Here is a 22859-nt window from a genome sequence, read left to right on the forward strand (position 1 = left end):
GTCAAAAAGTTCCCCATATTCTCCACCCTTGTAGACCCAATGCCAGGCACCAAAGAGGTGCTCACACACCAGACAATGAGGGGATTATTGAAGGAAAGAAGGTGACCGGTGGCCACTGACAGAGCTATTGATGGACCAGTCGCCATACTGTCAGCGTCTGGAGGAGGGGGTGGTTGGGCACACTCCATCTGGGCTTCCCAGGTGCCTGATGCTAAAGAAGCCCATTGACAAGTCCTGGGAACACACATCCCCTAGACTGTTCTCTTCACTGACTGACCACCAAAAGAACACCTCTGTGTTTAGATCCAGCCTCCCTGGTGTTCAGTCTCACCTTGCTTCCTCAGATGGTGCACATGCCACCTCCACCCTCATGGGAAAGTGGTCATCCTTCTTAATCAAGGGCTCAGGCAAAGCCACTGAGCACACACTGTTCTCCTGCCATATTCCACAAAGGATACCTGACATTTCAACACACTGGCTACTCTAGCAACTGGGCTTTTGTCTCCTTGCTAAAGTGAGTTCTCCACCTTAGCCATGAAGTTACTGAATTGAAACAAAGATTGACAAGCTAAGCATGATGGTCTGTCAAAGCAGCCGGTCTTCTGGATACACACCAGAGGAGTCCCAACAGAGTGCAGAAGACAGAACACTCTACCAACTCTGAACCTGGAGCACTCAACTAAGCAATGGACAGAAAGAATGAAGGCCACTTACATGAAGGTATCTTTCTAGATGCCACATCATTAAGATTATCAAGAAAGCAGATGCCAGACACACCAACAGCTATCCACAATTCTGAACCTTCACTTAGACATACAGTGTGGAGACAGGCCTCAGCCAGAGTCTGAAAGCAAGTCACTTGTTTCTGTCAAAAATTCCCTTAGAAGTGTCCATTAGCTTACCTTGTGGCTCAGATGGTAAAGAATCTGCCTGCAATGCAGAAGACCCAGGTTCTGTCCCTGGGTCAGGAAGATCCCCTGGAGAAAGGAATGGCTACCCACTCCAGTATTCTTGCCTGGGAAATTCCATGGACAGAGAAGCCTGGCAGATTGCACTCCATGGGGTTGCAGAGAGTGGACACGACTCATCAACTAACACTTTTGCTATGATCCAGACTACAACCAAACCAAAGTGCAACTCTTCTTAACAAAGTGCAACAGCTTCTTAACCCAAACTGTGTTCTTCAGAAAATATTTTACAGATATTTCAGACACTCACAGATCAGATCAGATCAGATAAGTCACTCAGTCGTGTCCGACTCTTTGCGACCCCATGAATCGCAGCACGTCAGGCCTCCCTGTCCATCACCAACTCCCGGAGTTCACTCAGACTCACGTCCATCGAGTCAGAGATGCCATCCAGCCATCTCATCCTCTGTCGTCCCCTTCTCCTCCTGCCCTCAATCCCTCCCAGCATCAGAGTCTTTTCCAATGAGTCAACTCTTCGCATGAGCTGGCCAAAGTATTGGAGTTTCAGCTTTAGCATCATTCCTTCCAAAGAAATCCCAGGGCTGATCTCCTTTGGAATGGACTGGCTGGACCTCCTTGCAGTCCAAGGGGCTCTCAAGAGTCTTCTCCAACACCACAGTTCAAAAGCATCAATTCTTCAGCACTCAGCCTTCTTCACAGTCCAACTCTCAGATCCATACATGACCACTGGAAAAACCATAGCCTTGACTAGACGAACTTTTGTTGGCAAAGTAATGGCTCTGTTTTTGAATATGCTGTCTAGGTTGGTCATAACTTTCCTTCCAAGGAGTAAGCATCTTTTAATTTCATGGCTGCAGTCACCATCTGCAGTGATTTTGGAACCCAGAAAAATAAAGTCTGACACTGTTTCCACTGTTTCCCCATCTATTTCCCATGAAGTGGTGGGACCAGATGCCATGATCTTCGTTTTCTGAATGTTGAGCTTTAAGCCAACTTTTTCACTCTCCTCTTTCACTTTCATCAAGAGGCTTTTGAGTTCCTCTTCACTTTCTGCCATAAGGGTGCTGTCATCTGCATATCTGAGGTTACTGATATTTCTCCCGGCAATCTTGATTCCAGCTTGTGTTTCTTCCAGTCCAGCGTTTCTCATGATGTACTCTGCATATAAGTTAAATAAACAGGGTGACAATATACAGACACTCACAGTTGAGAAACAAATACTTTCTGTCTCTTTCCTATCCCAGGTCAATTTTCACATCTGTATAGTTGAGGATTTTGCCCTTAATAGAAACATTCCTGCAACAGATTTTTTTTTTTAAGACACAATCAGAATAACAGTAAGAACTCCAAATCAAAGGATGTGAAAGGTCAAAGGCAGTCTGTGATCAGACCCTTGCTTTTCAAAATGCTATCCCTGGACCAGACACTTAGGCATCAATTGGGATCTGATCAGAAGCACAGAATCTCAGGTCCACCTCAGAACATGTGAATCATAAGCCACATTTGACAAGATCACTGAGGGATCTGAATGCACACTGAAATCTGAGATCTATGTCACTGGTTTTCAAACTGTGTTCTGTGGAACACTTTGGGGGGCCTCTATGAGGAGTGGGCCAGGAAGAGATTAGGAAGAAGGGGGACAGACCCTGAGCCCCAGTGGTAGACATCATGATGTCCAAGGTTGTGCCCTGGAAAAGCCCTGTGACATGAGTGGCATTTTGTGCTACCTGGTTTTCAACAGAGGAGAGACACACCCAGAGATAGCAAGTGCCAAGGCTATGCAATAAAAGAAGAACTGACATCCAAACCCAGGTCCCTGGATCCCAAAGCCCAGGCTCTGGATCATGTCATTCGCATCATGAGCACAAACAGGCAGCCCCTCTGTGTGCCCTATGCACTGGCCCAGCCTATGAGCTACATGGACACACATCCACTCACAAAAGGAGCAATCCACCCTCACAGACTGGTGAGATACAAATAATTGGCTTCTGTGCCAATGCCTGAGCTCGTCCTATAAGCTCAAGGCATGGAACTTGCAAATTCGGTTGCTATATCTTTATGGTAATGACACTTAAGAATTCATTTTAATATCCATTGCAATGTATCTGACATCTCCATGCCTTGGGAAAGTTAGAAAGATTAAGAAGGCAGAAATGGTCAGAGGAGGAACAGGAAAAGATACACTTTATAATATATTGACACATTAGGTTTGGCACCTCATTTTTATATTCATACCCTCCAAGCACTGCCTGGAGCTTTCTGCCATGGAAACTCTTATTACTAACGACCTTTAATTAAAACTGGAGCTTAAAAAAAAAAAAAGAAAAGAAAAGACAATCCAATCAAAAAATGGTCAGAACACCTGAATAGACATTTCTTCAAAGAAGACACAGATGGCCAAAAGGTACATGAAAGATGCTCAACATTCTTAATTATTAGACAAATACAAATCAAAACTCCAATGAAGTATCACCTTACACTGGAAAGAATGGCCACCATCACAAAATCTATGAAGAATAAATTCTGGAGATGATGCAGAGAAAAGGGAACCCTTGTACACTGTTGATGGAAAAGTAAATTGGTACACTCAATATGAAGAACAGTATGGAGGGTCCTAAAACAACTACAAACAACTACCATATGACCCAGCAATCCCACTCCTGAATATATACCTGGAAAAGACAAAAACTCTAGTTTGAAAAGATACATGCATCCCAGTGTTCATTGCAGCACTATTTACAATAGCCAATATATGGAAGCAATGTAAATGTCCCTCAACAGATAAATGGATAAAGAAGATGTGGTATACACACACACACAAGACTACTACTCAGCTACGAAATATAATGAAGTAATACCATTTGTGGAACATGGGTGGACCGAGAGATTATCATACTAAATGGAGTATGTCAGAAAGAGAAAGACAGATATTCTATGACATCACTTATCGATGGAATCTAAAAAGATGATACAAATGAAATTAGTTGCAAGGCAGTAACAGACTCTTTGGAGAAGGCAATGGCACCCCACTCTAGTACTCTCGCCTGGAAAATACCATGGGTGGAGGAGCCTGGTAGGCTGCAGTCCATGTGGTCGCTAAGAGTCGGACATGACTGAGCGACTTCACTTTCACTTTTCACTTTCATGCATTGGAGAAGGAAATGGCAACCCACTCCAGTGCTCTTGCTTGGAGAATCTCAGGGATGGGGGAGCCTTGTGGGCTGCCATCTATGGGGTTGCACAGAGTCGGACACGACTGAAGCGATTTAGCAGTAGCAGCAGCAGCAGCAACAGACTCATTAAATAAACTTTTGGTTACCAGAGGGAAAAAGAAGGGGAAGGGATAAATTAGGAGTTTGGAATTAATAGATACACACTACTGTGTATAAAATAGTACTACTGTCATGCTGGAGAAGACTCTTGAGAGTCCCGTGGACAGCAAGGAGACCAAGCCAGTCAATTCTACAGAAATCAAGCCTGAATATTCATTGGAAGGACTGATGCTAAAGCTGAAGCTCCAATATTTTGACCACCTGATGTGAAGAGGCAACTTACTGGAAAAGACCCTGATGCTGGGAAAGACTGAAGACAGAAGAGGGTGCTAGAGAATGAGAGGATTGGATGGCATCACCAACACAATGGACGTGAGTTTGAGCAAACTCTGGGGGAGAGTGAAAGACAGGGAAACCTGGTGTGCTGCAGTCCATGGGGTCACAAAGTTGGACACGACTGAGCAACTGAACAACAATGTATAAAATGCATAAATAAGGTCCTACTGTATAGAACAGGGAACTATACTCAATATCTGCAATAATCTATAATGGAAAAGAACCCAGAAGTGTTATGTATATCAGAAACAGACACTACATTGTTAATCCACTATGTGAAAGTGAAGTCACTCAGTCGTGTCCAATTCTTTGCGACCCCATGAACTATGCAGTATACAGTTCATGGAATTCTCCAGGCCAGAATACGGAGTGGGTAGCCCTTTCCTTCTCCAGGGGAAGATCTCCAGGGGATCTTCCCCACCAAGGAAGTGAACTTGGGTCTCCTGCATTGCAGGCAGATTCTTAACTGAGCTATGACGAAAGCCCTAACTATACATCAATTAAAAAAAAAAAAAAGTAAAGTTGGAAAGTGGGCCAGCAGATAGCACAACGAGCAAGCAGCACATTACTGTCAAGCCCTATTGTCATTTCAGACACAAAGCTGGCCCCTTTCCTAAAGCCTCCTCCAAGTGCCATTTGGGAACACTAGTTGGGTAATACAACAAACCAAGGCCAGCTTCCCATCTCATCTTGTCTTCACTGCCTGCACTACTTCTTCAAAGGCAGTAAGTGAGGGGCCCACATGGCTAAACTCCCCCCACCCCCAGTGGTTGAAGCTGCCACAGCTCAGGACATTAGGGAGTTGGTCTGGGCAAACCTGCACCACGTCTTCCTTCTCTGAACAATGCATCAGCAGCAGCCACTCTGCTCAGCCTGGGGGACACTAGGTGCCACAGGGGGTAAATCAACCTTCTGCTGGGGGCCAGGAATATCTGGGCCCAACACCCTCACCTCTGTGTGTGTTCATTTGCTAAGTCGTGTCCGACTCTGTGTCCCCATGGACCGCAGCATGCTAGGCTTCCCTGTCCTTCACCATCTCCCAGAGTTTGCTCAAATTCACATTCATTGAGTTGGTGATGATATCTAACCATCTCATCCTGTATTTGAGCAATAACTCTCAGAACATAAAGACCTAATGTCATCTCTCTCAATCTCTTTCTGGAGTCAGGAACAAGATTTGGAAACCTCCACACAAGCCAGGAGGTCAGCCTGCAGAAGACGGTGCCTGTGTCCAGTTCAGAGAGGACAGGTAGCAGCTGCCAGAGCCACTCATCCTGGAAAGAGCCATGCTGGTCATTGCCTGACTCACCTGTATGTCCCTCTTGTCTACCTGCTGCCTGACCCTGTCTGTGGGAGGCACACAAAGTTTTGTCCAATCACTGACTAACCAAATGACTGAATCAATGGATTCTTCTCAGGGAGAGAAGTGATGGCTTGCCTTTTAAACTACAAGTGAGAGCACTGATTAACTGTACGCAGGGTACAGGCCAGATGCCTTAGAGTTGCCTCTGAGTTGGACCCAGTCCAGCATCCCAGCCCCTTTCCCATGACCTTGATCCAGCTACAGACCTGAGCTCAGTTCCCTCCATGGGTCTGACCCTTCTGGGGGCCCTTCCACCATTTCCCAGCCAAGGAGACCCTCTTCATTACAAGACCCAGTCCAGATGGCCCTCCCAACTAAAAAGCCCTCCCTGGTCCCTTGCTGTGAGTCAGTGGTTGCTTGGGAACACTTCACGCTCCCCAATCTCTGCCTCATTGCAGGTTCTGTTCTTTACAGGTCTGTCTAGAAGATGCACTCTAGCCTCCCCACCCCCAGCCCTGAGTGATGCAGGGGTGAGTGGACACCTGATTTCCTGCACGGTGGAGGAGTTTCTTGAAGAATGGGTATCCTTGGATTTGAATGCACTTTGCCTTGTGAGGTCAGGCACCCAGACCTGCCCTCTCCCATCAGGCTGTGCTAGCAGATGTCTGGGTGGCCAGCGCACTGGAAGCAGTTCTCCTCTCCAACCCAGCAGCTGTCTGATGCAAAAGACACCAAGAGCCCCTCCCACCAAGCTGTGTGCAGGGCAGAGTATGCTGCCACCCAAGCAGAGTCACTTGGCGTCCTGTGTGTACACACAGCCACCACTCAGGCACCAATTCCTGGTGTCAATTCTCCCATTTTGTCAACAGCAATCATGAGGCCTCAGGCACTGTGAGGGCCTGACAACTGGGGCCCACTGTGGACACCTCCAATGCCTGTCTGTGCTCTGCACCTCCCAACGGGCTGGCAGGAACTGTCAGATCAGCATCACATGTGAAGGGATGCCCTGCCCGACCCTGCCTGCCCCGTCCCCCTGGTGGCCCTGGAGATGTCTGAGGAGAGGTGGCGACATGGGGCCTTGGTACAGGGTTCACATCCCCTGCCCCACTGGTTATGAGGACCCATCCTAGGGGTAGTCTGTGCGCACTCAGCCCTGAGCTCAAGGCCACAGCTCAGCTCCTAGAACTTTTGCTGGGCTGGCAGGGGGAGCGGAATTCCCTGGCAAGTGAGAAGATCCAGGCGTGTGGAACGTGGGAGGAATAGAGTGAAGTAACTTCTTTGCTTTGCTCTCTACAGGCAGATGACCAGCTCAGGGTGAAGAACAGTGAGAGCCAAGGGGGGTGGCAGGGTCTCCCCAGTAGCTGACAAAGCTTTAGGCAGTGGACAAACATCAGCCCAGGATTCGACAGGAGTGGCTGAACCTCAAAGAGACTGAATGTTCCGCCAAGGCAGGCCTGAACCGCTGGCATTGGAGGTCCTCTTGGGAAAACCTGCATCCCTGACACGAGGGCCAGGGAGACCAGGAGGCAGGGTGCAGAAGACTGGGACATCCCAGATTTCTGAACTTCTGAGGCTGCAGCAGCAGCCCACCTCCTACACTCCATTAAGAGCTGGTGTCCCCCCCGCCACCCCCAAGGGAACAAACAGGACCAGAGTCCTCCCCCACATGTGCCCTCCGTCCCAGGAAGCACAGGAGCTGGCCACTCCAATCTGCGGCAGGACCCAGAGCACTACCAGCATGAGAACCAAGGAACCATGGGAATAGCTAGTCACCTACTGCCTGGCCACCAAGCAGAGCGAAGTCACTGTGCAACACAGGCCAGGCTCAACGGGCCTCGTGGTGGAGGAGACGGACGACACCCTCCACCCTCCCGTCACCACTACCCAGGAGCTGCAGCAGAGGTCACGCAGTCACTCTGAGCAGCCAGGACCCAGGGACCATGACAAGGTCTGCCACCACCCAGGAGGCCGGACCCACAGAGCAGGGCAGGTGGTTAGTAAAATGTGGCCTCCCGGAGGTTCAAGAGGTGGGCAACTGACCAAGGTACAGTCCAAAACTACACTGAGGCCAAGGGCAGCTGCCCCAGTAAACAGGTCAAGATCCCTCGTCCAGGTTCAGGCCCTGAGCCAGTTCTCAGGTCGCACTGAGGAACAGGGACAGGGTAGGCCCCTGGTGTATGGATGCTGCTGCACCACAGCAAACAGACACAGGGATGACCCCAGCCCCTTCCAAAGGGACGTCGGGCTCTGTGTCGGTGACCCCACGTGGGGTGGTGGAACCACCAGAGGGGTGGAGGTTGCTAGACAGGGTCAACTTGACACTGACGTGACAGACACGGTTAACTCTGACTCTGCGACCACTTTGGAAGGACCCATTGTGCTGGGGTTTCTGGGCACAGGGGCTCAAGCGGTAAGGGACACAGGGCCAGTCCCGAGGATTTGTCAGTCAGTCTTGAGCTGGGAGAGCCTGGAATGCAGTATCCCCAGAGCCAGGTGCAGGGCTTAGTGAGACGTCTGTCGAGGACTCCTTCAGAACCTGGGGGAACATGTGATGTGAGGAAAAGATGGTAAGGCTGAACAGAACTCCATTGACTGAACTCCATTAAGTAAAATAGAAATGCACAGAAAATGGGCAGGGGGGTGGGGTGGGTGGGATACATGCCCCACTCATGAACTGGAAAACCTTCTCACTTCTGGTGGCACCTCACGGGTGTTCTCTGCTCCTAACTCCTCACACCCTCTCTGTGCTTGGCCAAGTTGCCACGGTGGGCACATAAGTACTCAAAGGGTAGCCAGACGGGGCTCCCACCCAGAGCTCAAGAGTCCACTCATGGAAGTCCTCTCACCATGGGTATGGGATGGCAATGCACACTCCAGTCTTACCTTCCTACTCCTTGATCTCACAAACTAAACAGTTGGATCCATTCAGTGTGCTGCAGCCTGCTGTCTGGAAGCCTCTTCCAGTGCTGGGCAGTCCAGCATTTGGGTTGTGGCCAACCTGCCCAGACAGAGGACAGTGAAGAGCACATAGACCCCAGAACTCAGGAATGATGGACACGCATAAACCAGCATCTCCCACCCGTGTGTCAAACGTGATATAAAGGCCTGTGATGTGAATGTGAGTGGGGCAGTGCCAGAGGCTCACAGAAGGTCCCCCTGGGCACTGCCCCAGCCCTTTGGCATACAGCACCCTGAGTACCGGCAGCAGAGTGGCCACCCGTGTCCACAGGTCCCATGTGTGCCGTGTCCTCTCAAAGAACTGCAGCAGAACTGAGATGAAATCAGAAACACGTCCAGTTCTCAGGCTGGCCCCTCCATTTGGGTGGTATAGAGAGGGGTGCGGACAACAGGACCTGCCCTGGGAACAGAGAGGAAATAGGTCTGGCTGACCTCCCAGAGCTACATGGCTGCCCCTGGGCTTGTCCCACGTGCAGGAGTCCAAGGCCCAGGACTAAAGCCAGGCAGGGACCAAGGGACTGACACGAATGTGAAGGAGCCCTCTCTCACGGGCAGAGTGCTGGATGCCAGGGCAGCATCACCTTGGGGACTGCTCGGCCCAGGTATGAGGGGGTGGATGGTGGCCCCCAGCAGGAGGGCCTGACAGACAAGCACTGACCTGTGGGGCACTTACGGCTCCAAGAGACCAGGTGAATACTGAGTTCATTGCTAGCCTGAAAACAGAAGAGAACGAATCTACAATACAAACACCAGGGCGGGATGAGTGCCCAGACCCCGAAAAAAGTGCCCACAACTTGGCACAGAAAGGACACATGGCTCAGCAGAGAGATGAACAACATGCATTTCAGAGAAGAAAACACATCGGCCAAGGAGGACATGAGGAAAACCGAGAATCTAGGTCGAGCCTGTCCCAGGTCAGGGTCAGTGTTGCCTGTAAACGCACAGCAGGAGGAAAGTGGAACCCTCACCAAGCCTCAGAGACCCAGGTGGGGTGGGAGGCAGCACTCCCCGTGGCTCAGTCCTCACATGTGGGCATGTGAGGAGAGCTGGGGCCAGCAGCAGGGAAGGGACAGGTGTGGAGAAACGCCACGGAGCAAGGCCTCACAGCTGCCCCCATCAGCAGCCACACTTCATAGGTGTCCAGTTCACTGGGCAAGGTCTAGTTCAAAACCAGGATTCGGGAGGATCAGCAGGATCCCACCCACCATTCACAGGACCCTCCCTAACAATCTGAAACCACTACCAGGAGGTTCTGGGGTTTCTGGAGGCAGCTGGTAACCACTTTCAGGGCGAGGAGCAGGGCACCAGCATGAGGGAGGTGGATGTGGTGATCACTCAGGTACCTGCAGTGCTGAGGCCTCAAATCCAGGAGGCAGCCTCTGCCCCTCAACTCGTGGCTGGCAGGCTTCTGTGAGGAGAGAGCAGGCTGCACACTGGAAGAGAAAGCACTGCTCCAACTCAACATTCCCATGGCAGCAGTTGTGTGGGTGCCCGGCTAATGGGAACCAGGTAGACACCAACCATACCTTCCTGGGACTTGGCGACGCTCAGGGGTCCAGACTCGTGCCCAGCAGCCACCGCCTGGGAAGAAGAGGGGGGCAAAGGTGGGCAGCAGGAAGATGTAGGGCGCCCAAAAACTCCCAGATGAGAGCGGCTGACACTCGGGCAGACAGAGAAAGGAATGTTACAGTCATGCCTGGAAGGAGGACAATAGGTTGTCAGGACAAGAGGAGCCAGTAGTCAGTCAAGGGGCAGAACTGCATGAGAAAGTGTGGGGTCCCGGATGAGCTTTGCACAGAGTGTAGGACCAGCACAGCCACCCAGAGTGCTGGGTGAGGAGGAAGGAGACCTCAGACCACCGGAAGTCCCCCAGGGCACCATGGACGGGTTGAAGCTTAAACAGGAGAGGGCTCAGCTGCACTTTCAACCCGGGACTGACAAGGATAGATGTGTGTGCTCTGTGACACAGAACCGATAGTGTGTGTAACTCCAGCTGGAGGAGGAGAGACAGCAGGGGTCCAGGAGAGTGCGGGGGCGGGGGTGAGGGGTGGGGGTTAGGCTGACAGAACTGGCCCCAGGCCGTGAAGCCTGAACTCAGCTAGTAGCAGTGGGGACAGGAAGAGGATCCTTTACTCTGATCAGGCACCTGGGAGGCTGGGGCACAGCAGGGAGAGCGGCGGTCAGGAGCAGAGTCAGGGGGCTGCCCTGGGTGGGCTGAGCCCTCAGACAAGAGGAAGAGGACAGGAAACTGTTTTGAAAGCGAAGCTTCTTTTCTATGGGACATCTCAGGTCCCAGGGGCAGCAGGAAACTGAGGATTTTCCTTCGCATCTGCAAAAAGACAGACTGTTGCTCAGCACTGGGCCAGCAGCCCCAGGGTCACTTGGAGGGGAGCCAGCCTGGGCTTTCAGCCTAGAGTTGGGGAATTCCGCCCAAAGGCTGCGCCTCTTCCCGCTTCCCTGGCCCCTGGGGTCCACCCTGAAGCTCGGATGCAGTCGCTGAGGACACTGGGTCGCGGTCACTTTGACTCTCGCCGAATCTCGCGGACTGGACGCTTATGGTACGGACTCAAAAGGGCACAGTCTGGGCTCCGCCATGGAGCTGGACAAGCCCAACCTCCGTGGGCTCCCCAGGCCCACAGCTCCATTACTGTACGCCCTGCTCCGCTCTCCCGGTGGCTCCACCCCGCTCCGCTCCGCCTCGCCCCGCCCCGCCTCGTTCTCCAGAAGCGCCTCCTTCTCCAGAAGCGCCTCCTCACCCAGGTGAGGAGGAGCTTCAGCCCCAGACTCCTCTCCCTGCTCCTCCCATCTCCCCTCCTCTTTTCCGCCCGACCGCTCACTTCCTGGTCCTCCCTCGGGTCCCGCTCCAGGCCGCAAGTCTCGAGGCTCCTCTCGGCCTGACCTTCCAGGCACCTCAGAGCGTGGCGGCTCCTATTCTGTCTCCTAGCAGACAAGGCCAGCGAGGGAAAGCGCCTTTGTTCGTACGTGCGTGTCTACGTAACTGCGTGCTTACGTGAGTACGGAAGCCATACACACCGGAAATCAGGGGCTTCAGTGTTTGTTGGCGCGACGGGACTAAGGCCAACTGGCGCCGTCCCCTGACAGCGGTCCTGGTGGCGGACTACTGTCCTGCCTGGTGGCCGCTGCCTGGCCATCCCAAAAAAGCGCCCGCGACTCGCTCTACTTGCAGGAAGGTGGGACCTGCCTCGTGTGCAGACGGTACCTCCGGGCGGGGGTTTCCAGACTCTGGGACCAGGAGCCCCTGCCAGGGGGCCGAACCGGACCTTCCGGTCCCCTTCACGGCCACAGTCCCCGCCTGCTTTCCTTCCACGTACGTGTCCTGGCGATGCCCCGGGACTCATGCGAAGATGCCAGCAGACCTGCCCTCCAGCCTCCTGCTCCTCCCCCCGGACTGTGACCTCACACGAGCCCCCCCACCCCGCCCCCTGTGAGCTCCCCACACCGGGCCCTGACCTGAATAGCTCAGCTGCTTGTACGCGTTCCCCTCCTGGTGGGGCCCAACCAGGAGTCCATGTAGGGCGGCCGACTGACTGTGCCGGCCTCCGGATCCTTCCAGAGTGGCAGTGTTAGGGGAGGAATCATTTTCTCTTCGTAGTTGCCCCAGTCTCCTGAGCTGTAAATCACCGTCACTGCTGGGGGATGGATTTCTGTGCTGACCCTTGAGGCACTGTGGGGTCCCTGTCCCAGTCACATGACAGGCCAGCTGCTGTGATGAGCAGAACCTACCCTGAGGGAACCTGCATGTGTGTTTCTCATCAGTTGGGCCTTCCTGGATCCCTGTGGTCTGAGGCCCCTGCCAAGGAGAAGAACATAGTGTCTTGTTGTCCAACATTGCTGTCTTCTCACTGGTGATTTTTTCCCTGTTCCTCTGGTCCTTGCGCAGGTGAAGACACACAGACAAGCAGGCGGAAGAGTGTTTTCACCTCTGGCCACCAAGTGGGCACCCTTTGCATCGAGTGGTGGGAAAGCTTGAGCCCCTTCTTGCTCAGGGATTCCACCCACACAGATGAGATTCAGAGGTGCCCAGGAGGAAGGGGGTGGGTTGGCTGAGACACTGAGTGGCGGAAACTGGGCAAGCCTGGGATCCAATCACATACCCCAGTACAAGACATAGCAATGGCCATGCCCCAGGGGCCAGCCAGGCTCCCTGGTAACCAAGCCAGACCCAGTGAAGAGGGTGACCCTCTGTCACCCAGCACGTCAACAGAAGTTCAGCGGGATGATGCTGCTCAGCGCTAGCCAGTGGGTGAGGACATGGCACCCTTGCCTGTGGTTGGTGAAGTGGACACAGGGGAGCCTTTGTGAAAGACCATTTGCTAGTGTGTGTCAGCACCTCAGGTGTGTGCCCTGTTCCCTGGGCCACCTCCTGCATGACTCTTCAGTCAGTGTGTGGTCATGTTGAGTGGCTGTATTGGCAGAATGAGTTTTCCCTACCCTTCCGTCAGGAGGGAAGCATCAGTAACTTGTGGGACCCCCAACACTGGGAGGTGTAAACAGACACCATATAAGGGTGAAAACAAACGCATGAAAATAGATGTGCAGACGTGGAGGAGTGTGCCCAAGGTGCTGGGAGTGGAGAAGCCATCCCCCTTGCCTCTGCAGAGAGATTCCAGACAACTGACCCTCTGGCTTAATTTGCTGGCAGTTATGTTAGGGTCACACAGGCCGGCTGGCTCAAATACGAACCGTGTTGGTTCAGGAGGCCAGCAGCCGAGGTCGAGGTGTCAGCGGAGGTTGGCTCTTGTGAGGGCTGTAGAGAGAGTCTGTCCCATCCACCCCCTCACTTCTGGGCATTGCTGGCCATGGTGGGTGTGTCTGGCCTTGAAGATCTCCGCCTTCCTCTTCACCCCAGTTCTCCTGTGTGCCTGTCTGCCTCTAAATGTGCCCTTTGTATGGGGACAGCCATCCTGTTAGAGGAGGGTCCATCCTAATGAGCTCACTTGACCTCCATCAGCTCTGTGAAGACCTTTCCTTTGTCTGTAAGGTCCTGCCAAGGTACTTGGGATTGGGACTCCAGCACCTGAATTTGAGGGGACACAATGTGACACCTCACACCCTACAAAGTCTCTGAGGTAGGAACTGACTGGAGTGTTCCAAGGATGGAAGGATGGCCTTCATGGCTACCGGGGGTGAATCCAGGGGCAAGGAGAGCAGGCCATCAGGCTACGAACCAGATCACATGGTTCCTCATGGGCCTGGGAGAATTGTGGCTCTCCTATGCTAGGGGAAGGAAAGGCCCAGAATGCCCTGGGCTGGGTGCCTCTAGGACCTTGTCCCCATCCTCATACTACTACTACTACCACTACTACTAAGTCGCTTCAGTCGTGTCCGACTCTGTGCGACCCCACAGATGGCAGCCCACCAGGCTCCACCGTCCCTGGGATTCTCCAGGCAAGAACACTGGAGTGGGTTGCCATTGCCTTCTCCAATGCATGAAAGTGAAAAGTGAAAGGGAAGTTGCTCATAGCCATGTGGAAATGGAAGCTCCCTCGGAGGTGCTGAGACTACTGAGGTTCAGGCCCATGGCTCTGATCCTCCACCTCCACTCCCCTACAGTGAACAGGGACCCCCCGCCAGGTACAAGGAAAGAAGTGAGGTTGGAGGTACGTGTAGTCAGGTCCCCTGCAGTCATGGGCTGTGACTCTGTGCCTCGGCTCCTCCTCAGGTGTCGAACAAGGTGACAGTAACATAGCAGGTAATTTGGGGTTTGAATTCTGTGATCCCTGCATGATGCCATCCCAGGCCCTGGCAAGGACAGGAAGCATGCCATTCCCAGTAGTTTCTGCTCTCCGTTCTTTCTCTAGGCTCTGGGCAAGGGCTGGGGCATCTGATGACAGTGGAGGCAGTGATGTGGGAAGGACTGGGAGGAATGTGGCTGCCAAAGGTGTGGGGAAGATACCTGGCAGGGCTGTCTGAGCTCCAGGGCACCCTAGGGCCGAGGCCAGATTGGTTAGCATGGATCTGCCCTCAGCAGCCCTGGCCTAAGATGGAGATCTCCAGAGCATGGGCAGGGATGGGGCCGGGAGCTAAGGGGTGGGGTGGTGGCTGGGGGTAGGGGAAGCTAAGCCCAAGACAGTGCCTGTCCGTGCTTTGAGAAGATTAGAGCCCAGCCACTGGGCTGTGAAACCAGGGGGCTTGCCCTCCCTCCTCGGTGCTCCCAGGGTTTCCAGTCCCTCTGTCTTGGAACTCACCACGTGCCTTTCACCATGTACCTCTCTTCCACTGCCCTGCCCTCCTTCCTGACCGCCCCACAAACTCCATATGATAGACGGGTCCTCTGGGTCACCACCGCCCTATCTGTGGACCATGTGGAGATGGATGGAAAGAGCCAGCCCTCTCTAACCCCCCAGATTCTGTGTCAGCAGGCTTGGAGGATGCTCGGGCACATGGGGCTGAGGTCCAGCCCAGGGCTGTGAGATTGCAGGCCACTGTGTCAGGCTCCTGACCTTGGTGGTTCTGTGTTTCCACAGCCACATGAGGCCCTAGGAGCCCTGGGAGATGAAGTTCGGCTGTCTGTCCTTCAGACAGCCTTATGCAGGTTTCATCTTAAACGGTGTCAAGACCCTGGAGACGCGGTGGCGGCCCGTGCTACGCGGCCACCAGCACTGTACCCTGGCAGTCCACATCGCTCGCCGGGACTGGGAAGATGCAGCTTGGCGGGAGCTGCTGGAGCAGAGGCTGGGAATGAGCCCCGCCCAGATCCAGGCCTTGCTGCGGGATGGGGACAAGTTCGGCCGCGGAGTGATTGCGGGCAAGTGACACCCTGCCCCACGCTGTCTGCATGGCCCCAATGCTGCCCTACATTGTTTTCTGTTGAACCAGCTGGTAAGCGGGGAGGGGGGAGCTGAGGTTTCTTCAGAGGAGCAGCAAGGGTCCCTTGGCTGGGAGACGATGGCCCAAGGTCCCTGACCACCAGTCTGGGCCTCAATGCCCATTTGTGCTCTGAGGCAAAGGCGGGTCCAGGTCTGTGTGTGGCACTTGTCTGTGTGTGTGTGTCCCCACGTGTGTGTCCCCAGCAGAGACCATGAGAGGCAGGAAAGCACCCAGCCTGGGTTCCCCACTGCCACTGCCTGCAGCCAGGCCTGAGCAAGTCCCCTGACTCCCCAGGGGTGAGGCCCCACAGCAATAACTCTGGTGGTGAATCGCTTCGGGACCTGATATCCACAGGTTCCTTGTCAGGGTCCTCCTGCTCTGTCCCTGTGGCCTGCAGTGGGCAGACTGAGAGCTGCCTGTGGCCTGGTGGGTTTGTGGAGCACCAGACCTCTCCCTTTCATTTCGCTCCTTCCCTCACTTGCCCTTGCCCCAAATTCCCTTTGCCAAGGTGAGCCCATCTGAAATGCTCAGCCAGAGGATTCAGTTCACTGGTTCCCTGCCGTGATACGTTTTAGTCTCTAGCAGGCGAGACTTTGAATGACCTTGTTCTCATTCTGTGTCCTGTCTTTGCACACAGGTCTCGTGGACATTGGGGACACTTTGCTGTGCCCAGAAAACCTAGATCCCGAAGAGGTGGAGGAGCTGGAGAATCAAGCCCTGTTGCCTGACCTGCGACAGAAGTACCTGACTGTGCTCACCAACCCCCGCTGGCTGCTGCAGCCCATCCCTGGAAGAGGTGGGAAGGACATCTTCCTGGTGGACATCCCCCAGCACCTGATCCCCTTTGGGCAGGAAGCCTGTCCAATCTGGGCTTTCAAAAGGTGACCAAGAGACCAGCACATGGTGACACTGTCCCGTCACCATTGCACCCTGGACATGCCTGTCTGGTTCAGTCTGAATTGGCCCCACCCTGGGGTGTTCTGCCAACTTGATGTGGGTCAGGGTGCCAGGACACCCCTCATGTGGTGTTGCTCTGGACTCAGCAAGAGTCTGCAGGAATTTGACCTTTATGATAAGATGGCATTGCCACTCGTTTTGGCCCTGCTGTGTCTGGGTGGTTGAGAGAAACGTGTTGTTGGGGAAATGCTTAGTGTTTTTCCTCTCTGTTCTGGTCCAAACTCCCCGATGTTGGAACAGTGACCAGGGGCTGATGGGGGAAGGCTGGGGACTGGGCTGTGCGTCGGCAGGTAGAGAGGCATCCAGCACGCGGAGAGGCCCACAGGCCCAGAAACAGGCCCCAAGATCGGGAGCTAGAGATGCTCAGCTGCTGATCAGAAACTTGTGGAATCGTTGGGGGACCCTTGAGCCCCTTCTGCTTCAGGGTGCAAGAATCAGGGAAAGTGACACCCCCAAGGTCAGGAGCCCGGCTGGGCCATCTGCTGAGTGGCAGGCAAGGCCAAGGGACCAGCCTGTCCTGAGCTCGGCTTGGGGGTCAGACCCTTGGCCGAGCGTGTGAAATGATGCTGCTTCAGTTGAAAAGGAACCATGGGGACCGGACTGAAGCCTGCCTGGGGTGTGGGCTTCCAACCTCATCTGGCTCACCCTGTGCCATGTGTGAATAGCATGGACAGACAGAAAGAACACAGACTAGAAGTTGTCATTCAATTTTTATTTACTGCCATGGAGTTTTGCTCTACTTTATTACAGCCAGAAATCTATTTGATTACAAGAGAGTACTTTTGAGTGTCCCTAAGAAAGGCAATGCCCAAGAATGCTCAAAAGTGAAAGTGAAGTCACTCAGCCGTGTCCGACTCTTTGCGACCCCATGGGCTGTAGCCTACCGGGCTTCTCTGTCCATGGGATTTTCCAGGCAATAGTCCTGGAGTGGATTGCCATTTCCTTCTCCAGGGGATCTTCCCAACCCAGGGATTGAACTCCGGTCTCCCTCGTTGTAGACAGACGCTTTACCATCTGAGCAAACTACTGCACAATTGCACTCATCTCACACGCTAGTGAAGTAATGCTCAAAATTCTCCAAGCCAGGCTTCAGCAATATGTGAACCATGAACTTCCAGATGTTCAAGCTGGTTTTAGAAAAGGCAGAGGAACCAGAGATCAAATTGCCAACATCTGCTGGATCATCGAAAAAGCAAGAGAGCTCCAGAAAAATATCTATTTCTGCTTTATTGACTATGCCAAAGCCTTTGACTGTGTGGATCACAATAAACTGTGGAAAATTCTGAAAGAGATGGGAATACCAGACCACCTGACTGCCTCTTGAGAAACCTATATGCAGGTCAGGAAGCAACAGTTAGAACTGGACATGGAACAACAGACTGGTCCCAAATAAGAAAAGGAGTACATCAAGGCTGTATATTGTCACCCTGCTTATTTAACTTATATGCAGAGCACATCATGAGAAATGCTTGGCTGGAAGAAGCACAAGCTGGAATCAAGATTGCTGGGAGAAATATCAATAAGCTCAGATATGCAGATGACACCACCCTTATGGCAGAAAGTGAAGAGGAACTAAAAAGCCTCTTGATGAAAGTGAAAGAGGAGAGTGAAAAAGTTGGCTTAAAGCTCAACATTCAGAAAACTAAGATCATGGCATCTAGTCCCATCACTTCATGGGAAATAGATGGGGAAACAGTGTCAGACTTTATATTTTGGGGCTCCAAAATCACTGCAGATGGTGATTGCAGCCATGAAATTAAAAGACACTTACTGCTTGGAAGGAAAATTATGACCAACCTAGATAGCATATTAAAAAGCAGAGATACTACTTTGCCAACAAAGGTCCGTCTAGTCAAGGCTATGGTTTTTCCAGTGGTCATATATGGATGTGAGAGACTGTAAAGAAAGCTGAGCGCCGAAGAATTGATGCTTTTGAACTGTGGTATTGGAGAAGACTCTTGAGAGTCCCTTGGACTGCAAGGAGATCCAACCAGTCCATCCTAAAGGAGACCAGTCCTGGGTGTTCATTGGAAGGACTGATGCTGAGGTTGAAACTCCAATACTTTGGCCACCTCATGTGAAGAGTTGACTCACTGGAAAAGACCCTGATGCTCGGAGGGATTGGGGGCAGGAGGAGAAGGGGATGACAGAAGATGAGATGGCTGGATGGCATCACCGACTCGATGCACATGAGTTTGGGTGAACTCCGGGAGTTGGTGATGGACGGGGAGGCATGACGTGCTGTGACTCATGGCATCACAAAGAGTCGGACACGACTGAGCAACTGAACTGAACTAAGGGACCTAGCAGTTCAGGGATTGGGCTTGTCCTTGAAGTGCACACAGAGGACACACTTGTAATCTGAGGACTCTCCCTGCTCCTCCTCCGCCTCAGGGGCTTCATTTGGGACCATGACTGAAAGGGCCACCATCGGGATGTAGTAGCAGATCTTGTGCAAAGCCATCACCAAATCATAATCTGGGTACTCTGGGGGGCTCTCGGGCAGTTCCCCTGTTCAATCACTTCCAGAAGTAGCTGGGGACACAGACGTGGCATTGCTGGATGTGCCCTCTCCACTGGGACCACCCTGCTCGCTGTGGAGATGGTTTCTCCCAGCCCACCTGGCTACACTGCCCATAGACCAAAGGCCAGAGAACACAAATGAGCACCAGCTGGGCATTCTGCGAGCAGGTGGCATTCCCTTCTGGACTTTCTTGCCCGCCTCTTGGGTGCACTGGTTGTGGTGGAGTCGAGGAGACTGTCTGGTTGCCACCGCTAGCTTCTTTGTCTTTGTGGTCGCTGTTGCACTGGCAGTAGGCTGAGCAGTTGTTCTGGGGTCACCTTTCCTCCAGATGTTCTGCAGGAGGAGAGGCTTGTCTCTCTGAAAATTGCAGTTGGGATAGATCTGAAAGAAATGAATCACTTTAACCATCAGGTGGGAGAAGAGCCCTTCCTTGCTGCCCTCCTCCCCACCACTATCCCAGCCTTGCCTAACTGTGGAGATGTTTCTTCATTCCTGGCAGGTTATGAGGCCCTAGCATGTCACTCCCTAGAGCTCCCCCCAGGCCATCTTCACTTGAGGTGTTACTGGCCCTCCCTGACATCAAGTGGCCCCTCAAGGTTTGGGATCACCCCTGTCTAAGAGGGGTGGTGGAACACAACACATCCTGCTTTCTCCTCTTTCCTTAACCACCCTCTCACGAGAAAAATTTTTCCTGGAAAATGAAACCCATCCAGCACTCAGCTCGTCTAGCCTAGTCTTCTCGGAAGGGCTCTACGTTACCATCATCATCTTCTTCCCTGCAGAGCAGCCCAAAGGGTGGATTTTCCTGAACTCATACAGGTTCAGTTCACTGATGAAACTCTTGATGCTGTCTGTCTCGAAGATCTGGTCCATGCCTCTGCGCTGGAGGATCTCCATCCGGAAGAGATCTTCTTCGATGACCACCATGTTTTCCTCATCGTTCCAGCACGCAGAAGTGAAGGCCGCATCCTCCACGATCCTCCAGAGCTTCCTGGGAAAGGACAGCCCGAGGATGTCTTCCTCCTTGGCCATTTTTGGGTTCAGGCCCTGTGGGGGCAGATTGTCTTGGAGGCGTCGATCTTGGCTCTCAGGTTGCTCACCCTGCTTCTCCAAAACCTCCCCTCAATCTACGTTTCAATCTGGGGAGGAATCACGGGAGTCCCCTGCTGCGGGTTCCCCATCAGTTGATAGGGCCAGCTGGGCTGCCTGTGCCTCATGGGAACTCTGACTAGCCATGGAGCCAGTCTAGCTCAGGAGGATTCTGTACCCAAGCAGTGAATGCTCAGGGCAGAAGAGCCTCAGACCAGGGTCAGGGTGCCCAATAAATACTGTCTGGAGATTCTAGAATCTGGATCGTGGGACAGGCAGCCAATTAAGGGATCTGCTTCCTTAAACGATAACAGTATTTATTTTTGAGGATGAAAGTGAGGTTCAGGAAGGGGGTCAAATATGGACTTTTGCTTTTTACTCAATTGTATCATTTAATATTATAAATATTAGATAAATGTTTGTCCAAGTAAATAAAAGGATAAATATATGTGACTTACCATTCAAGAGGGCAAACAAGACACAATACCTGTAGAATGATCCTATTTAAATAAACCATATTGTATATGCATATATTTATATGTATGAGTGTTAAAGGAATAGGCAGTTCTGAAAGGATGTTCACTGAGAGGTTGAAGTGTTCTTCTTTGTGAAGGGAAGGGGACAGAGGTGAGAGTGTGACACTATTTCTTCTCTATTCTTTCCATTGTTTGAACTGTTGAAAATACAGTTAGGGAGCATGGTAGCTGTTTTTATGTGTCAACTTGGCTAGGCTATACTGCCCAGTTGCTTGGTTAAACATGTCTCTAGATGTTGTTGTGAAGTTATTTTTACATGTGATCAACATTTAAATCAGTGGACTATAAATAGAGTATTCTCCATAATCTAAGTTGGCTGCATCCATACAGTTGAAGGCTTTAAGAGAAAAAGACAGGTCCCTCAAAGAGGAAGAAATTCTGTCTCCAAACTGCCTTTGGATTCAAGTTGTAAAACTAACTCTTCCCTGTATCTTCAGCCTACCTGCTTGCACTGAACAATTCAGAGATACAGATATAGATACAGATACGGATATAGATATGTGTGTCTGTGTGTTTCAAACACATTCATTGGAGCTGAAAAGGCCTGACTGGGAATTCCAGCTTCCTCACTTCTGTGTTCTCAACCAATTAAACTTTATAGATTTCTATTTACTTATTAGTATATACAAGGGAAATAATGGAAATAATTATTTGCATTACTCTGAAAAGTGATATAGTGTTTGCCTGGTTCATTGAGCATTATCACAACTCAGCAAATGCCATTTATTGTGATTAAAAATGTTTCTTCAGTTTTCAGGGTAGTTTTTGGCAGACAAATGCTCCTACAGAGAACAACAGGAAAACCCCATTAAAACATCATGTATTCCCACCACACACACACAAAAAAAAGATAATTATGTGATGTGACAGATGTGTTAGCTAACCTTAAGGCAGTAACACATTGCAACATATAAATGTGTAAAGTCAATACATTGTATACCTCAAACTTACATGATGTTATATGTCAATTATATCTGAATTTAAAGGAATTTTTAAAAAAGAATAATATAGGATAATGGCATGAAGGGGGACTAGGACTAATTATAAATGAGGAGGGTACCTAAAGCTCATATGCATGGTGGATTTGTTACCAAGTCCAAGCTCATGGGGCTTCAGGTGGTGCTAGTGGAAAAGAACCTGCCTGCCCATGCAGGAGATGTAAGAGACGTGGGTTCAATCACTGCGTCGAGAAGATCCCCTGGAAAAGGGCATTGAAACCCACTCCAGTATTCTTGCCTGGAGAATCCCATGGACAGAGAAGTCTGGCGGGCTACAGGCCATAGCATTGTAAACAGTAGCACGTGACTGAAGCTACTTAGCATGCACACACGCACAACAAGGTCATACTGCTAAGTACATGACAGGCCAAATAAATAGACAAAGTGTTAGAGCAAGGAATAGTGACTTTATTCAGAAAGTCAGCAGATCAAGAAAATGGTTCATTCGTATCCAAAAGAACAATTTTACCCGAGTTAGAATTCAGGCTTCTTTTATAGTAAAAGGGGAGAGTGTGGCTGGTTGTTGCAGACTTCTTGCTGCCAGGAAGACCCTGGAGGAAATGTGATAATCCCTTGTTCTTGCAGGTGTCCAGGTAGGTCAGGTCATGAAATTCCTGTAAACCTTCAATAAGACAAATGCTATTTTCTGTTCTGCAACTTTTTATCTCTGTATGAATGAAAAGTGTTATGGCTTTAAAGGTTAAGCCTGGGAGTCAGAGACTTGAGAAAAAGTCTATTATGTATTTTAGGTGATAGGCAATGTTCTTTTACTGATTGAAGAGATGAAGGTGCAGAGCCAGCATGACTAAGCACAGGCGACAGAGCACAAAGATTAGAGCTAAAGGAAGAGATCCAATACGGAATCAGGCTTGTTCTTCTCTGATACAGATTTATGGGATTTTCTACTGTTCCTTGGACTGTTGATGTACATGATACATTTTTTCCTTTGTATATATGCAATATTTTACAACAATAACATTAATAAATAGCAAACAATTATTTAAAGTATGACAGAAAATAGTTTAAAGCCATTGGAGAACTAATGAAGTGATCAGGACTTAAGGAGCCAACATGCTGGAGAAAGGAGAACCATGGAAAGATAAACTGACATTTTGCAACTTCTTTT

At 51.3% G+C, this 22859-nt stretch overlaps 2 protein-coding genes across 4 annotated transcripts; one reads left to right on the plus strand and one right to left on the minus strand.

The window, feature by feature from the left end:
• Positions 1 to 1177: 1177 nt before the first annotated feature.
• On the minus strand, positions 1178 to 12940 carry LOC147341133 (uncharacterized). Its single transcript, XM_086387155.1, has 10 exons — positions 12914 to 12940; positions 11636 to 11788; positions 10945 to 11127; positions 10325 to 10379; positions 10142 to 10206; positions 9457 to 9511; positions 9040 to 9198; positions 8724 to 8838; positions 6383 to 8376; positions 1178 to 2087 (listed from the first exon to the last, which is right to left on the minus strand). Exons 1-7 carry the CDS (start codon positions 12938 to 12940, stop codon positions 9122 to 9124), a joined length of 615 nt encoding a protein of 204 aa, XP_086243281.1. The 3' UTR covers positions 1178 to 2087; positions 6383 to 8376; positions 8724 to 8838; positions 9040 to 9121.
• On the plus strand, positions 11222 to 20730 carry LOC147341134 (protein EOLA1-like). 3 transcript variants are annotated; one of them, XM_086385942.1, is made up of 3 exons: positions 11222 to 11356; positions 15287 to 15567; positions 16267 to 20730. In XM_086385942.1, exons 2-3 carry the CDS (start codon positions 15315 to 15317, stop codon positions 16512 to 16514), a joined length of 501 nt encoding a protein of 166 aa, XP_086242068.1. In that variant the 5' UTR covers positions 11222 to 11356; positions 15287 to 15314; the 3' UTR covers positions 16515 to 20730. The 3 variants fall into 3 exon arrangements, with proteins under 3 accessions (XP_086242068.1, XP_086242066.1, XP_086242067.1); XM_086385940.1 differs by lacking the exon at positions 11222 to 11356 and adding an exon at positions 11538 to 11808; XM_086385941.1 differs by lacking the exon at positions 11222 to 11356 and adding an exon at positions 11833 to 12126.
• The last annotated feature ends 2129 nt before the right edge of the window (positions 20731 to 22859 follow it).

This window comes from Bos grunniens, chromosome X (genome assembly GCF_055505025.1).
Source record: "Bos grunniens cultivar Pamir isolate PY7600 chromosome X, Bosgru_T2T1.0, whole genome shotgun sequence".
In the NCBI taxonomy this organism is placed as follows: domain Eukaryota; kingdom Metazoa; phylum Chordata; class Mammalia; order Artiodactyla; family Bovidae; genus Bos; species Bos grunniens.